General features: G+C 35.8%; 1 protein-coding gene across 2 annotated transcripts in view; it reads left to right on the top strand.

Moving 5' to 3' along the window:
- The window catches only part of Bap170 (Brahma associated protein 170kD), a 457,905-nt gene that overhangs the window by 126,636 nt on the left and 312,155 nt on the right, over positions 1–19,114 (top strand). For both annotated transcript variants that reach the window (XM_090406557.1, XM_090406558.1), the window contains one exon: positions 4,139–4,270. In XM_090406557.1, coding sequence (XP_090262683.1) covers positions 4,139–4,270 — 132 coding nt within the window. The remainder of the gene's footprint in view (positions 1–4,138; positions 4,271–19,114) is intronic.

The raw sequence follows: 19,114 nt of genomic DNA, 5'->3' as shown, positions 1-19,114 counted from the left end.
AGATAACCTGTGGAACATGTAAAACATTTCAGCTACTTAGGCACGATTTTTAGTGAAAATGGTAAATTAAATATGGAAATAGACAACAGAATCAACAAAGCTGGTATGGTAGGCAGTCAATTGAATAAATTTGTATGGAATAAGAGAGAAATTAGTTGGAACACTAAATTAACTCTATACAAGACAGTGTTCAAACCAGTTTTATCTTATGGATCTGAGAGCTGTGTCAGAAGTAAAACACTTGACCAAAGACTAGAGACCACAGATATGAGAGTCCTGAGAAAGATTAGAGGCATGAACAGATGGCATCAATGGCAATATGATGTTAGAAACAAGGATATTAGTGAAGAACTTAACATTGTCAGCATCCAGGAATGCATTAGCAGAGCTAATCTCAGGTGGAATGGTCACTTAAACAAAATGGGCGAGGAAAGATTAGCAAAACAAGTGTTCTCTGCTTGGTTGGCAGGAAAACAACCCAGAGGAAGACTAAGATATAGGTGGATTGATACTGTACAAAGTGCCTTAGACGATAGAAATATAAGATGTGATAATGCTATAGTCTTGACAAGTAACAGACTGATTTGGAGACAAATTGTAGATAGGAAGTTGTAATGATGTGAATTTTTCATGTAGTACTATCACATCCTGTACACCCCTTGATGGTACATGGCAGGAATTTGATGATGGTGATGTTATTGAAGAAGAAGAAAAATTCTGGGCCCTTGATGGAATGATAGATGAGATGGTGGAAAATGGTGTTTCACGGTAGATGACAGCTCTGAATCTTATTTAGTGAAGATGCACAATCTGATGATACTACCCACCACCTGAGTGGTGTTGAGAGCTTCGTCGTTAAATTAATGAAGGGACAAGAGTGTTTATGTATATATTATTATAATAAAACATGTCATGTTCAGAAATGTGCGTTGGGGTGAATGAAGTTCACTTCATAACGTAAACAATCACAGCTTATCTTAAGCCAGTTTATAATAAACTATATGACATCTACTTTGTTTAGCCTATTAGTTAATTCCTGAAAATCCAAAGGCACACAGTCGTATAGAGTCATCTTGGCCATGCAGTTTCATATTAGCAATCATAATGTTATACGTAGAATGGTGTGATTTGGGCAATGACTGCTTTTAGGGGATTTTCTACGCATGTGCTTAGTTACAAACGCGGCACGCTTCATTGTTGCCATAGTAACAGTGAACTAAATATCCCGCTTCAGAAGCTGTACGGCCTGTAGTGTAATATATTTCTTTACTTCCAAGATAACCTGAAAAAAAAGTATAGTTGTCCTTATTCTAGTCTAAGTTATTATTATTGTATACAGGCACCTCCATGGAGTCCGAAGATTCATCGCAGGAGACCCATCTGTCCACACAATTTATCATACCTCTCCTTGAACCAATTAACAGATAAAACACTCACAACTGACTCTGGCAACTCATTCCACTCATTCACCTCTCTCCAAGCAAAGAATCTAGTTCTCACACCCCTACTAACCACACCTTTATTCAATTTCCAGGGATGACCCTTGTTCTGGTCCCTCTAGCAAGTGCTGAAACATTTCTCTTGCATCTATCTTATAAAACCCTTTAAGCAACTTAAATGTTTCTGTCATATCCCCTCTTTTTCTCCTATCACCCAACTTCTGCAATCCACACACCTTCAATCTATCCTTATTCCACAAGCCACTCACCATCTTGGTCACTTGCCTCTGAATCTTCTCTGCTGCTTCCTCATCCCCAAGAAACCCAGGGGACCAGACTTTAGCACAGTAGTCCAGATGTGGACATATCAGGGCCTTATAAAGAGGAATAGCAACTTCCTTATCTCTACTTCTTAATGTGTTCTTTAATAGCCAAGTAATCTTATGGGCATATTTTAGTAATATGTCCTCTAAACTTTTAACTCTGTCTGCCACCACCACCACCTCTAAATCTCTAGCTTCATCTATTTCCTGGAGTACAGAGTACATAACTTTATATTTCTTGACATTAAACTGACACCCATTATCTTTTGCCCATACTGGCAACCTATTTAATCATCCTGCAAGCTTTTTGCATTGGCTTGATTAACTATTACTCTACCTAATTTCACATCATTAGCAAACAACTAAATGTTACACTGAAAACAACTGAAGTTATTAAACATTTTTCTGATGTCTTTCTAGCAAAAGATTAGCAACATGCTTTGAGCTGTTCTTGGTATAGTGGGAAGTAATTTCCCATGATTATCTATACAAGGACTTGAAAAGAAGTTGTGGTGTTATTGTGGTATGATCTGAATGTGTGAGAAGTGGAAACATGAATTCTTGACTACCATTTGAGCATAAGGCCTGTTTTCTGCATTTGGCTCTTTCATAGTTAGGTTTAGATTTGTTGATGATATTCCTACAGATTTGTAGGTTACAATGTACATTATACTGAGTATGAAGTGGAGTTTTTGACTTGAGCAACTTTTTTGTGCTATATTTTTATCTGAGCCTTTGACATACTTTTTTTTTGGAAAATTAAAGCTTGTATAGGAACATATAGTTTTGGATCAAATGGTGAATGAAGGCTCTCACCCAAGTAATAATTATTATTTTAATTATTGCCTATATAGCTCAGTAGAAATGGCATTTGCACTCTACGGCACGTGACTGCACGAAAAACGACTTGGTGGTTGAAATCTAGTCGACGACTGGAGGAAATTTTTCTAAGCTTCGACTGGTTCCAGAGTTATTCGATCACTGGCATGGGGAAGCGGGTTTTTTCTCCCAGAAACTCAAGTTTTTCATCCCGTAAACTCAAGAAAATTGGCTGTCGAACCCATGCTGTTTTCAGACATGAAAAATATTGTGCTAGGATTAGGGACCACAAGATGGCGGCACTTGCTAGCCACCTTCTTCACTGCGTACTGATTGATTAGTGATAGCCTTGGGCCAGCTATCGCTGATTGACTACCGGTGGAGATTGAACTGCCCACTCAGTCTCCAAAAGTTAAATAAGGCTAAAACGGCCTTGCCTACTCCCTATATGGAAAGAAAAGGCATTATCTGATTTTATTTGTTTTATTTAGTTAGTTAGTTATTTTTTTGTAGTAGAGATACTGGAATCCTGAAGCATGAAGTTAGTCATAGCATGGAAGGGTAGAGAAAAAAAAAATCATGTGACAATGGATATGATACCATGAACGGCTGGGTGGATCAATCAGTGGACAACTTTATGCGTTTAGTTACCGAGGGGAAGCTGATATACAATATGTTTGGAAGGAGAATTTGTTATGAAAATAACTTGGTTTGGGGAAAATGGTAAGAAATATCTAGTATTCTGGTAAATAGGGGCAGTATTCGTATATGATCATTGCTAACAGCATACGCTACTGTTCCAGTTTGATCAGCAGAATCAGAGAAGAAAAGCTAGTTTTGAGTTATGAATATTCAAGTCCACAAGGAGGGTAACTTCACTAATAGTAAAGTTACCTATTTAGATTGCAGAAAGCCATACATCAATATTTATCAGAAATGGGTTAGTGACATAGACTGCAAGTGGCTGCAACAAAGTGTGGCCAGGAGATTATGAAACTCCCAACCAACTAAAACAGGTATAAAATTAACATAAAATCAATCAAAAATTCCTAGTGTATCCACAGTTATAAACCACTCTGCATTTAGTGATTTTTTGACATTTTTATTAATTTTATATCTGGTTTGTAACTTTTATTTCTGTTCTATTAAGAAACTCTGCGCTAGAAGACCATACATAGAACTTTTTCAAAGTACTTCGCAAGCTTGGGCAGCAGTCTCATTCTAGATGATGTTATTCATCTTCCACCGAAAGACAATCACAAAACATTCATGCCTGTACTGTAATTTGAACTTGCAACCTTTGGTTAGAGAGAGTGACTGACCATTTGCTTTGATAAAAAGTGTAAAAATTCAAAATGGGAAATTCTTGCTACTGTATATTGTTTTTGCTTTAATTATTAGAAAACTATGTATGCCTCAGTGCATTCAAAAAATAATTCATATTTGTATAGCTGAATTTCTTTTGATACCTTTTCACTTTAAGAACTAAGTGATAGTTTAAATTATATTAATATAAATGATTATGAAGAACTTAGTGGCTTTATTTTTTATTTTAAGATGATCCCTTACTCACGGAGATGTTATTGAATTCTTGGAAGGATTTAAAAGGAAGAAATATGAAACAATTCTGGTTGAGTATTGTGGACTCTGGAAATCCTGATATTCTTAAGCTGTGGGGTATTGAAAATGGTAAGCTACCCAAAATAGTAATGTATTACTACAGTGTGCTTCATATATATTTCCAATGGTGCTGTCTCAGCATTCTGACAATTTTTTTGTAAAAGTAATAATAGTAATAAGTGTGTGTGTGTGTGTGTGTGTGTGTGTGTGTGTGTGTGTGTGTGTGTGTGTGTGTGTGTGTGTGTGTGTGTGTGTGTGTGAGAGAGAGAGAGACCTGCATTTATTCAGGTTGCTCTTTTATGTTTGTTATAGGTATACAAACCATTGTCTGAATAGCCTCTTTTTTACTTAATTATTTTAAATTATCAAAATATAAAAACTTGATCTGTTAGTTTGATAAGAAAAAAGTAAATATTACTTATTATTTAAAAAAAAACTTTTAAAACGGAAAATTTGAAATTTATAAAAATTTTAAACAAATCATAAATTTTTCAGTTGGGCTATCGACCACTAGTAACTCAGGTTTTTTATAAGAGCATTTATATTGGTTAGACTTGTTGGAATTCTTAGCCTCATAAGCCTTAGATTCTCTGGAATCTAAGGCTTTTGAGGCTTGCATGGAATGCAAATTTGAATTTCTTGGAATAGGGAATACTGCCACCTCCATATGAGACCGGTTAACTCACCTTTATTTGAAACTGTTACTTAATGAAGTATTCTAGAAGGTTTTTGTAACAGCTTATCATTGCCAGCCTGGTTGGCCGAGTGGTAGCATACCTGCACTCCAGTCAACATGCTCAAATCCTGCTGTGGACATGGATGTTTGTGATTGTCTTTAGGTGGGAGGTGGATTTCATCACCTTTTCAGACTGCCACCCTGCTTATTGGAGGCTTGAAGTGGCTTGAAAAGTTCCATGTTTGGTCTCTTGAGCAGGGTTTCTGGACTGTGTAAAAAAATATAAAATTGATAGAAAAAGAAAAAAACCTTACCCCACCAGCCATACAAAATGTGCTATAGGTTTTCAAATAACCTTTCATGGGTGGGAGCAACATAAAAAATATCATTGAGCGAGGCATCATCTCTGCCCTCCTGTTGTAAACTTTTCTGTACTAGTGAGTTCTAGTCATCTCTTAATCTCATCCTCTCAAAGTCTCGCTGTTCATTTTTGAGTGTCACTTCTTGCAGCATTACCTGTTAATGGCTGTTACAATCTCTCTCACTCTGGTGTGATGTTTACCCAAGTATTTCACTTTCTCTCTTGAATGGTAATACAAACAATGATTTTCTATGTTCCTCGGGTTAGTCCTCAACTTTTTAGGTTAGTTTTATAGCCAACAGATGAGCCTTTCTACTCGTTTGAGAATTTCTTTATGGAGATATTGTATGCAAGGCACAACAATCTGGTAAGTGAAAGTTAAAATTGGCATGGCAGCTAAACATGTTAGCCTTCTTAAAGAGATACTGAGAAAGAAATACCATACCAAACTGTGTCAAAATTAAAAGCAAGTTTTATTTGGCCAAAGCCCATCATATTTACAAATGTACAAGTTTAGCACTATTGCATGAATTGATTTGTGCTACTTGTATGGAGCATTCAGATATAAATGCAACTATCAACGCTTTACATGATGAACTGTGTGATATTTTAAACCCAGTACTGTGGGCTATTCTTGTCAGCATCTCCAGTGCATTGGCAGATAAAGAATTCATTAAAGTCAAAAGCCAGCACTAGAAAAACTTTGAAATCCTTCAACATTATAGTGGTAGGAACGACTGCAATTACAACAAGATCACATTGTTGTCAGTTTATCATTGGTACCCTAATGGATGAAGCTGTTATTGCATTAAGTCAAGGACATAAATTTTCTGCTACTCTTAAGTATCAAAAGTAAAAATAATGTCTTCTATTGAACACGGAATACACGACCTGTCTCTACTGATAGCCAATAACATTTGTTTGGATGTAGCCAAGATCTTACTCCAATTCAAGCCTCCTAAAAACAACTGCCAAAAAAAAAAAAAAAAAAGAAAGAAATCAGTGCTTTAAAATAGCTATACTGTACAGTAATGATGATAATGTTATAACTAAATCAGACAAAGGTAATTTGTATGGTGATGAATTTAGCAGGATATGAAAGCAAAATACACATACTTCACATCATTCTATATACCAAATCATAGACCATGATTCTACTAACTCAAAAGAATAAAGTTTGCAAATTCCTGGCCAAAAGAAATGGTTAAGCCTTTTCATGTTAAAACATCCAGAATATATGGAGCACCAAAAATTTACAAAATTCACATTCCTCTACATCAATTGTGAATAGTATAAACAGTCCCACATACAAACTTGATAAATGTTTAGCTAAATTACTTTCTCTCTTCTCACAAATAATTGTTTCTCTGAAGAAAGCTATTGTCGAGAATATCCGAAATTATTGCCATAAAATGCGATGAAAATTCAATCAACGTCTACCGCCCCTACCTAATTTCCGAATGTTGGATGATCCAGAACTTACAAATAAAGCCACGCCTCCAGCCATTTAGTAACAACAAATGCCCTTATTTGGCAAATTCAACTTGCAGTCATGACATACCCCTACACTCATTCCGATGATGGTCCGTTGACCGAAACGGTCTGCACCCCATTAATGTTCTCCCCTGCCCCTGTTTCCCCATAAGTAAACCCTTCCCCCCTCCCCCCAAAAAAAGCACCCTTAAACACAATAATATATATATTATCAATACAAAATCCGGGTTTCCAAATTTATTTTTCCCACGTCAAACCCCCCCCCCCTCGTTATAAACAACCTTCAGCAGGATCATGGAATTGGAAGACATCCTAGTATCAAAATAAGGTATGTACAAAATTTTTCCACCTCTTTTATTCTGCTGTAATTCCCTTCTATACTCACCCATAATGCCCTAAAATATACATACCCCTTTTTTGAGTAATTATAGCCAATGTATTTAAAATAAGGGACACTCCTAAACAAAAACAGGCTATAATAGCTGTAATTATAATAATAGTGTTTAAGAGGAGTAGCATGGGAATTTTCCCAGATACTATACCTAATTCTTGCTCCTTTGTTAAAAATTCTGTTCACCTAAAAAGTATATTAGAAAACCATATCTTAAAAAGTGATACCCTAATGATTAGTTTTGATATTACTTCACTATTTACCAGTATACTATTAATTGAACCCTTGATTTCTTTGCTAGTCACAGTTCCCCTAGATATATTTGAATTATTTAAATTTGCAATACATAGAGGTTATTTTGCATGGAAAGGGAAGATATGCAAACAACTAGATGGGACAGCAATGCCATCCCCTATGTGAAACCAATTTCTACTTAGAAAACCTAGCTATGAATATGGCCAGTCTCTGAAACAAGTGATTTGGTTAAATGGTCCAGATACATTGGATATATTTTTAGTGTATTTAGATAGTCAACATCCTAAAATCCACATCCCAGTGAACAAGTAGCTAATAACTGTCTGCCCTTCCTAGATATACTAATCACACGGCTTCCTGATGGTTCATTATCTTTTTCTGTTTATAGAAACCCACACATACAGGGATATATTTGCACAAACATTCACACCATCATCCAACTCGACAGCATGGTATCCTAAAAACACTAACTCACAGAGCCAGAGCTATTTGTTCCAATAACAATGCTCTTACCACTGAACTCACTTACTTGTGTCACACTTTCTTAGCCAGTGGCTATAATCCCCAAAGAATAGAAAATATACTATTGCTCCCTGGAATTCCCCTCCATTACACAAGGCAAGAGCAAAACTGTTACCATCAGTTACATTTAAAGCACATCTGAAAAGATATCTAGAGTGATTAATAAATATCAGTTACACACCATATTCACCTTTATCTGGTCTCCTTCGTCTAAAGGTCAGTTAACCAGTCTCTTGCAGAGGTAAAGAGTTTTTTCACCCGGAAACTCTGGTTTATCATCCCCCCAGAACAGGCAAACCGGCTCCATGAACATGCGCATCTACAGACATAGGACACACAGAAGGCTAACCGCCTTATCCTTGAATTATGGTTGCAAAGTCCAAGAATACTTGGAAAAGTTGTGGGTGCTTAAGTGCCTGTTAGGACCATTGATAGGATAAGACAAGACACGCCATATTTAAAACATATGTCAAATTTGCAACTCTCATCCATTCACCTCCCTTCTTTATCACATCCAGGAGTATATGAAGAGTCCTGTTCTTGTGTCCTGCCTTGGTGAACGATAAAAAATACATTCGGCACTATCATTTTGGCAGACCCATGCCTTGGATACTCCTCACAGGATCAAATGGAAGAAAACAAATGTGTTACACAGAAGTCATTATAAGTCAAAGAGATTGTTTTTGGAATCAGCAGCACCTTTAAAACATACCCCAAACATCAACAAGTATGGCTGTATCAATTTACCAAAATTTTGGAGATGATCATTTTAAGATCTAATATTTTTTCTCTCTCTTTATCCAACAATAGATGCTGTCAGTCAGGACTTGAGTTCCTTGTGTTGTCTGTTACAATTTTTTTTAAACTAGTCCCACTATTATATCAAATTGTTGTTTCATGCACTGTGACAAATTGTTCTTGTGCTCTGAAGATGCTGGATATAATACCAGCTAATTAGTTAATAAATATTAATTATTTTCTTATCATTCTGTGTTGTGAATCAGTACCATTAAATTAGCTAGGATTTAGATGCCTTGTCAATTTCAATGCTACTAAAACCCAGTTCTGTCTTATTTCTCAAAAAAAGAACCATTTTCCTCCCAGTATTATTTTTGACAACACTCAAATTTCCAGACAAGATAAGATTTCTCCTCTTGGAATCACCCTGACATCAAGCCTCTCTTGGCATAAACATGTCAGAACAGTTGCATTCTCAGCTTCTAAAACACTAGGATTTCTCTTTCACTTAAGACATTACTTCGCTTCTGAACAGCTGTTAACTTTATACAAACACAAATCTGCGGTATTGAATACTGCTCTCTCATTTAGAGTGGGGCCCCTAAGAGCTCCGTCAAAATGCTTGAGAAAAATTAGATTGATTAATAATCCAAAAGTGAGAGGAGTGAGTTGGTAAAACTCACTCCTCCCACTTTTGCACAGACACTTGGTTTCTGCATTATGTATTCTATAAATATTTCCATGGCAAATCTGAAATAGCATGAAGAATTCCCCCAGAAGAATACCAGAGGAGTACCACACCAGAAGCCCTGGTCGGTACTCCTCATTCCTTTAAAGGCTATGTGGAGGTCTCCTCTCAGTTATATAGCTTTGGCCCATAAGCACCTCATTAAGTTTTCCTTTGTATTACAATTTAATTGACCAAGTCTCTTTTTCACTATGGTCCACAAATTTTCTATTGGATTAATGTCAGGAGAGTTACCTGGCTACTGAAGCAATTGCAATTGGATGTTTGATTTTTAAAGAACTGTTTCACTTTTTTGAAATGTGGCATGGAGCAAGATCCTGTTAGAAGATGAGTTCTTTGTCTTTCTGGATCTGTGGGACCACTCTTTTTTTTCCATTATTTTTATGTATCAGTCACCTTTCATCATACCATCAACAGGTACAAGTGATCCTGAATTGTCATGAGTAAAACAATTGTAGAACATCTTTATAACTGGGTATTCAGGAGCTTGTTGAAGGTGGGAGAAGTCTTCTCAGCCACTGATTTGCAAACATAGGGTACTCACTCTCTTTAGACAAAGAAATGGCTCTCATCTGAGAATATTACCTTCTTCTGCTTCTCAACAGTCTAATTTTTGTACATTTTTGCCCACTGGAGCCTCTTTTTCTGCATAGCCTTCATCATAGTTGTTTCTTTTTTTGGTCTGTGGGCAGTCCTTCCTGCTTCCAACAATCTTCAACAGACTGCCATGTTAGAAACATTAATCCACTAGCTGCCAAGTCTCTATTTAAGTCTACAGCAAACAATCTTGGATTCATTTTGCTTTTCTTAACTATTAAACAATCCTAAGTACGTGTAGTTTTCCTTTTTCGCCCAAATTTTTCTTTTCTGTCAGTAGAAAAGGTAACTGTTTTGCTAAACCTCTTTAAAATCGCATTAACAGTACCCAAACCAACACCACTCTCATTGGCAATTTGTCTTGTAGTCATGGATGTGTGCTGAGAAAGAGTACATATTTTTCAACGCTTTCTTGGAGATGTTGGAGATCATAAAATGAATAAAACACTACAAATGTCAACTTCTTTACACTATTAATAAACTTCATAGAGACTTTTTAAAACATGCAGCACTTAACCAAAGTAGTGAACTAAAACTGCAACTGAAAATAGTAAACTGAAACCAAAATTATTGTGAACTGAAATAAAAACCAAACCAAAAACTTTAGAAAAATTTAGCTTGTTCAGATTAATTTCTTTGCTACTGTAGTGTTACATAGTATTTCATCCTGTCATATTCCAATTCGCAACTGGTCTTTGATGTACACGACCAAAGTTTCGTTTAAAAAAAAACTTTGGTTATTGTTGTGCTCTTGGTGGCTTCTTTGAATCTACATACATGGTTGATGATTTCAATATATGGCAATCCTGTGAGCTGCCAAAGTTTGTGATGTTTTTTCTTTGGTGGTACTAAATACTAATCTTGATGTATTTTTTTTCATATCTTTGACATGTTGTTTCTACAATCTCTCTACATCGCCTATATGCACTTATGTAGAGTAGTTGGAACATTATACAGAGCAATTAGTCTATATTTAAGTTGTAATTCGGTATTTAGAATTGAAGGAAGTTCAAGAAAATGGTTTGATGTTAAACAAGGGTACACATTATTTTCTGAACCTTTGTCTTAAATTAGTAGATCAAGTATGAAAGAAAGTATTATTAAACCTGCTATCACAGTTAGAAATATTAAACTTAGCTTTAAATTTTTAAATTATGGGAAAAGGATCAAGAGGCAAAAAACGAAGGCCATTGCTTGAAGATATAAGATCATCGATAGGATCACACGGCTATGTAGAAACAAAAAAAAGAAAGCCACCAACAGAGAGAACTGGAAGGACATGGTGACATAAAGGACATTCCCTATCACTGAGGAAGCTACATGAAGAAGAAGAAACTTAGCTTTGCTCTGTGGAGATGATGTTGTTGTACTCCTAAACAAATCCAGTGAAAGTATTCAGGTTCTGTAAATAAAGTGAATAACAATTGTAACAAATTTAGTATGAAAATTAGCCATAAAAAGCTGAAAACTATGAAAGTCGGCAGGAAGATAGAAAATTTCATCTGCATTCTCAATTGGACAGCTTATAGAACAAGTAAAATATTTCATCTATTTAGGAGTCGTGTTTAGTGAAGATGGTACATTAAATTTGGAAATATATAACATAATAAGCAAATCTGGTATGGTGAGGAGCCAGCTGAAAAAAAAAATTTAAGGAATAAGAGAGAAATTAGATTTTAAGTTTGGGATCTGAGAGTTTGGTTGACAGTTCCAATCTCTAGAAATTAAGCAGTTGATCAAGATGAGAGAACACAGATATGAAAGTTCTGAGAAAAATTAAGGGGAGTCAACACGTGGCATCTATGGCAGAATCATATTAAAAGTAGTGATATTAGGAAAGAACTTATCATTCAAGAATGTGTGAATGGAGCTAATCTAAGGTGATATTGCCACTTAGAATGGGAGAGGAAAGGTTAGCAAAACAATGTTTGATGCCAAGATGACAGGAAAAAGATTCAGAAGAAGATCAAGATCTATTGGTTGATTGATACAGTAAGAAGTGTCATAAAAGACACTTCTATCAATCAATATCAGATCTGATAGTATTGGAGTTCTCAGATAACGGATTAATTTGGAGACAAATTGTCAATAGAAGATTAGTAATAATGTAAATTTAATCATGCTACTCTGTCATAGTGCCCTCACACCCTTTGAGGGTACATGTCAGAAAATAAAAGTTGAGCAGCTCTCAGATGTAAACTGTAGACTAAAATACAGAAATATTATTGAAAAGAAAATGAAAGAGTTTGAGAACAAGAATCAAACCTTGGAGATTCAGTGGCAAACTCTGAAGGAAACATTGATTGATTCTGCCAGAGAGGCATGTGGTGAGGTTGTGTGCAAAGATAAAAAAATCAGAACTCCCTGGTTTACACAGGAAGTTAAAGAGGCAGTGAAGGAAAAGAAGAAAGCATATCAAAAGTTCCTGGCAAATAAGTCAGCTTTTACTCTTACAGAATACAGAGACAAATGTAAGAAAGCTAAACAGTGTGTAAAACTAGCTAAACAAAAGTCATGGGAGGACTTTGGCAAGAATATAGAAAATAAATATCAAGAAGGTGGCAAAATATTCTGGAGGTTGTTGAAGAAGCTTAGGAATGGAGGAAAGAGTGCTGTAAAAGGAATTAGAGATGATAAAGGTGAAATGAAAACAGGAGAAAAAGATATCCTTGAAGTATGGAGTAATTACTTTGAAAAACTGCTAAATGAAACAAGCAGTGATGACAGCACAGTGATAAAAAACACTGACCAGGCATGCAGTCAGGAATACATATCCATACTTGAAGTAGAAAAAGCCATCAAAGGCTTGAAATGTGGAAAGGCAGCAGGAGTAGATGATATTCGACCAGAAATGCTGAAGTATGGTGGTATAAGAGTCTTACAGTGGCTGCACTGCATAGTTCAGAAAGCCTGGACAGAGGGACGAATTCCTGATGATTGGAGTAGAGCTCTCATAGTACCCATATATAAAAAGGGAAATAAAACTGAATGTGAGAATTACAGAGGTATTTCCCTACTGAGTGTTCCTGGCAAGATCTATGCAAGTATACTTGAGAAACGGTTGAGAAGAATTGTGGAAGAAAAGCTTGGTGAAGAACAAGCTGGATTCAGGCCAAATAGAGGCTGTCAGGATCAGATCTTCACTTTACGACAAATAGTTGAGAAAGCATGGGAATATAACAAAGATCTGTATTTAAGTTTTGTCGATTTGGAAAAGGCATATGACAAGGTGCCAAGAGAGAAGCTATTCAATACGCTGCAGCTATATGGTGTCAATGGGGCATTATATCAAGCAATACTTAGTCTTTATTTGAGTTGTGAGTCAGCAGTTAGAATTGAAGGAAGTACAGGAAGATGGTTTAATGTTAAATCTGGTGTGAGACAAGGATGTACATTATCCCCTCTGTTATTCATTATCTATATGGATCACATTATGAAGGAATGTGGTATTAAACCTGATATCAAAATTGGAGATGTTAATGTCAGCTCTTTGCTTTATGCGGATGATGTTATACTTCTAAATAAATCCGCTACAAGTCTGCAAGATTCTCTGACTAAATTGAATAGCTGTTGTAATAGATATGGTATGAAGGTCAGCAATAAAAAGACAAAGACAATGAAAATAGGCAGAATCATTGAAAATGTCAACTGTGTTGTGAATGGAGAACCTGTGGAACAAGTAAAACATTTCAGCTACTTAGGCACAATTTTTACTGAAGATGGTAAACTAAATATAGAAATAGACAACAGAATCAGCAAAGCTGGTATCGTGGGAAGTCAATTGAATAAATTCATATGGAATAAGAAAGAAATTAGTCGGAACACTAAATTAGCTGTATACAAGACTGTGTTCAAACCAATTTTAACTTATGGATCTGAGAGCTGGGTCAGAAGTAAAACACTTGACCAAAGACTAGAGACCGCAGATATGAGAGTCCTGAGAAAGATTAGAGGCGTGAACAGATGGCATCAATGGCAATATCATATTAAAAATGAGGATATTAGGAAAGAACTTGACATTGTCAGCATCCAGGAATGCGTTAGCAGAGCTAATCTCAGATGGTATGGTCACTTAAATAGAATGGGAGAGGAAAGATTAGCAAAACAAGTGTTCTCTGCCAGGTTGGCAGGAAAACGACCCAGAGGAAGACCAAGATATAGGTGGATTGATACGGTACAAAGTGCCTTAGACGATAGAAATATAAGATCTGATAATGTTGGAGTCTTGACAAGTAACAGACTGATTTGGAGGAAAATTGTAGATAGGAAGTTAGTAATGATGTAATTTTTTCATGTAGTACTGTCATATCCTGTACACCCCTTGAGGGTACATGGCAGGAATTTGATGATGATGATGATGATGATGTCAGAAAATTAATGATGATGACGATCATCATCCAAATGTCACAAAATTTAAATTTTGGTTTAAGTTAAATGCAGTGCAATAGATTTCCCAAATTCTATTTTCCTTTTGACAGTTTTAATTTTCAAGCAATCCTTAAACAGTTAATGCTAACTGAAAGGTACATAAATATTTAGCAAATTATTACGTTAAATGATGAGTTCTCTTTTGCTGATTTGAATTACTGTTGAAATTTCATTAATAGCAAAGGCAGCTGACAACAAGAAAAAGAAAAAGCTTGTCCTTGTTAGCAATTTTAACAGCAGAGTATGAAATGAATACCAGACATATAAGAATATTTGGAGAAAATTTATAGAAAAGAGCAAAGCTAATAATAATAATAATGACAAGTAATTGCTGGATTTTTGTTCAGGTTATGGACTAGTCATTACTGATTCCATGTTTTAGCATAAAGGTGTGTACAAATTTACATGGAGAGAAGACACACACAAATTCTCATTGACTGCATTATTGTTGATGCGATATCTTCTTACTGGTTCACATTACAGGAGAGTTGAAATAGAAGTGATCAGCATTAATTTTGAGCAGGATTAAATTCAGTATCATTTTGAAAAGAAAAGTGTGCAAAAAAAGTTTTAAAATGAATCAAAGTAGAGCAGCTTGCAGTGGTGAATTGTAGACTGAAATATACAAATATTATTCAAGAAAAATGAAAGTTTGAAGACAAAGAATGAAACCTTGGAGGCTCGTGCTCATTGGAATGAAAAAAAAAAAAAAGTTGATTCACCTATGAGATGCATGTGATGAAGTTGTCTACAAGGATAGAAAATGAGAACTGCTTGATTGACTTGGGGAGTTAGTGACGGACAAGAGAGAAAATATGCTACTTTTTTCAAGCCATTAATAAGCTGGCGATGGTGGTCTCTAGGCAGGCAATGAAAATTGTTCTCCACTTCAAAACCATCACAAACACCCTTTCAACATTGAGAATCATATACAGAGCCTGTTGATTAAAGAGCAGAGATATTAGCCACTCAGTGACTAGGCTGCCATTCCTCTCTTCTTGATAAATAAAGTTAGGTGAAACTATTATTCCAATGTCTCAATAAGAAGAGATGGCCACATACAGAGAAGACCAATCTGTTGAAGTGGCTGACTACAATAGTCCTGCCTTCCCACATGTTAAACTGTTTATTTATTATTATTATGTAACACCTCCAGGGAGTCCAAAGACTCATCGAGGGAGTTTATTTTTCATAAAAAAAAATCTTCTTCTTCTTCTTCTGCAGCTTCTCCCACTTAAGTGGGGTCACTGTTTGTTATGAGTCTCCTCCACACCTTCCTGTCTTGGGCTGTCACCACATCCAAGTTCTTCATCTTCAAGTCCTCTTCTACCAGCTCCCTCCATCTCTTCTTTGGCTGCCCACGCTTCCGCCTTCCTTGCACATCCATCTGCATGACCCTTCTTCCCACATATTCGTCCTCCCTCCTCATCACATGACCAAACCATCTCAACCTTGCCTCCTGTATTTTCGCTCCTAAGTTCGTAACTTTCACTGTTCCCCTGACATAGTCATTTCTCAGATGATCCTTTCTGGTCACACCGCACATCCACCTAAGCATTCTCATCTCTGCTACTTCCATCCTGCTGATGTTATTTTTCCTCAGGGCCACAGTTTCTATAGCATATGTCATAGCTGGCCTCACTACTGTCCTATAAATTTTGCCTTTCAGATTGATCGGCACCCTCTTATCGCATAACACTCCAGTCATCTCCCTCCAGTTCCTCCAACCCGCTTGTATTCTGCATCCCACTTCCTTCTCATCTCCTCCATCTTCTTCCACTGTTGAACCTAAGTATCTAAAGTCTCTCACCTTCCTGATGACATTTCCTTCCAGCTCCAGATCTGTCTCCTGGCCACCGCCCACTGCGCAACACATATACTCTGTCTTACTTCTGCTCAGTCTCATACCTCTCTCTTCCAGTACTTTTCTCCATCTTTCCAGTTTAGTTTCTGCTTCTTCTCTTGAATCTACACACAGCAAGATGTCATCTGCATACAACATTGTCCAAGGTGCATCTTCTCTCACCTCCTCTGTTACCACCTCCATCACAATATTAAACAGAAACAGACTTAATGCTGACCCTTGATGCAAGCCAACTGTTACTCATAAAAAAAAAAAATAATAATAATAAAAATAAAAATCAGAGCTGTTTCTGCTAATGTTAGAAATGTCCTGGCATAATAGTCATCATGTGTATTTGCTTTCATTCTACAAGAAATATGGAAGTATTCCAAATTTCTTCAGTAGAATGCACTCATTCAAGCATTCTAGCCAGTTTACAACAAATGAATTTGATTATTTTACAGTGAGACAAAAAGAACCTTACTTTAAGAAAGCTCTTTTACATATTTAATGCAAATAAAAAACTAAAAGAAGTATGTAAATGATCCAAAACAATCATATAAATATACATTTTGCAGTAGCTTTCATATATAATGATGACATTTGTTATCATAGCAATAAAACCCAGAGCCCAAACTCATGTGCTATAAAGAGTTAGTCATATGCAACAGAGAACTTTACTCTGCTTTAAATTGTTTTTCCAAATTTTGGTGAAAAAAGTGGTTTGAGTTAAACCAAAATTAAAAGAATTCATTTTAGTTTAGATCCTCAATACCAAAATTCATTAAATTCTATCTAGCAAGAACATAATATAACTTTATATCATTTTCAATTGTTTGAACTTAATCTGAATTTGAACTTAAATTGGACTAACAAATCAAACCTGAGATAATGGACAAATTTTTATTAAACATCACAATACCAAAATTTGTCTGGCTAGAGCAAATTTTTTATAGGAATTCATAACTTTATTGTACTTGTATTATAATACAAAAATTCATAAAAAGAAGGTTTATTGACTAGCTTATATTTCACTGCATTTCAGACCAGTACAGTATAATCAGAGGGCAACTACTGTTACAATCGACACACAATGAAGTTATTACAGTTGTGTTAATCTTAAGATGATCATCTCCCAAAATTTTGTCTGATTAATGCTGTCATGCTTGTCAAGGTTAGAATGTTGCATAGCTATCTAACTCTAAAAATAGTCTCTCTAACCTGTAAGGACTTCTATGCATCGAATTCACTTTCTTTCATCTAATCCTTATCTGCTATAAAGAGCTTGTAATATGCAACATAGAACTTTACTCCAAATTGTTTTGACAAATTCCAGTAGCTGTTGCTGGCTTTAAAAATAGCTTCATTTCAATATTGGAATATCTTGAGTTGGCATAATAATAACTATAAAGGAAAACTCACATTAAAACTTATTTATTGTAGGATATTTGCCATTAGGCATCTGCAGGATTACAGAACAGCAATCAAACGATAACAGACACTTCTAAAAAGCGCCAGTAGCTAATGTGAGATAACTACTAAATGGTAAATTTCCTAACTTAAAACACACACACACACACATGTTAGGAAAGATTAGCAGATTTAAAAAGTACTATCTCCTGTTAAAAAACGTTTAATTTTCTTGACCATAAAAGCTCTGGAATGACTTCTAATGGGACTATTGATCAAGTACATATAATAAACAACTATGTTATACCAACTAGTTTCACCAACTAAGGCTATTGGCATCTTCAGAGTACATAACTGATGTAAGGCACTAAAAAGTAAAAAACTGTTACAAACTATAATCAACCGATTCCAATTATATTAGACAAACAACAGAGCACGTACAATACATGCATAGACCATGCATGATCTCACTTGTTGTTATTTAGGAACATTCTATAGTTGGCACTGTAATTCAGTTCTGGTGAGTTAAGAGATCTAATAAGGGTCTTCCAGATCACAAGCAAGATTAGTCCTTGGTTCCTGTTAAGGTTTTGTATACAGCGGGCAACTGCTGTGGCTTCTTTAAAAATTCGGGAGCAGAAGTCCTCCTCTATGTAAGGAATTGTGCTTCTATCCCACTCTATAATATGATTCGTTCTTGAGAAATGAAAAGCTATCCTTGATTTTTCTTCTCTGTTATTATTGACATCACCAATGTGTTCTTTTTGCCTAATTTCAAGGCTCCTTGAAGTCTGGCCGATGTAATTCAAGCCGCACGAGCAGGGTATGTTGTAAACTCCAGCATATTTGAAGAAAGGATGTCTATATTTTGGCGATCTTAAGAATTGCCTAATCATTTCTGTAGGTTTAAAGGCCACTCTTATTTTATGTGGTCTAAGGAGTCTTGCAATCTTATTCGAAACTGTCCCTAAGTATGGAATGACAATGGTAAAAATATAACGTATGTCATCAGTCCTGCAGTTGAAAACTATTTCTGGCAAAATAATCTTACAGTCAAATCCCTCTTAGTTCTTGGCAATAAACCTGGCCATCCTGTTACGCTGAATGACCTACGTGAAAATGGAAAAGCCTCATTTTACCTCCGAACACTACGTCTTTTCTACAGCTCGTGGATCAGGGCATAATTTGAATTTTCAAAGCCTGTTAACTATGAAAAACTTTTGTGCAAGCAGTGCAAACTATGACAGCGAATGGTGCAATTTCGTTGACTGAATTTTGGAATAATTTTAACATTAGGCAAGCCATTGAAAATCTTTATGAGCAGTAAAGTGAGGTGAGTGTTGTAATATATTCTTCCATACAGCAAAAATGACTTTTGGGGTTTCGAAAATAGAGAAGATGCTGTTATTGAAGAAACTGGTTTCACTAGAAAGCATCTTGGCTTAAACAT

Source organism: Typopeltis vanoorti, chromosome 16, assembly GCF_054136105.1.
Source record: "Typopeltis vanoorti isolate ZY-2024b chromosome 16, IOZ_Tvanoo_1.0, whole genome shotgun sequence".
Classification (NCBI taxonomy): Eukaryota; Metazoa; Arthropoda; class Arachnida; order Uropygi; family Thelyphonidae; genus Typopeltis; species Typopeltis vanoorti.
This window is presented reverse-complemented; position numbering and strand designations above follow the sequence as displayed.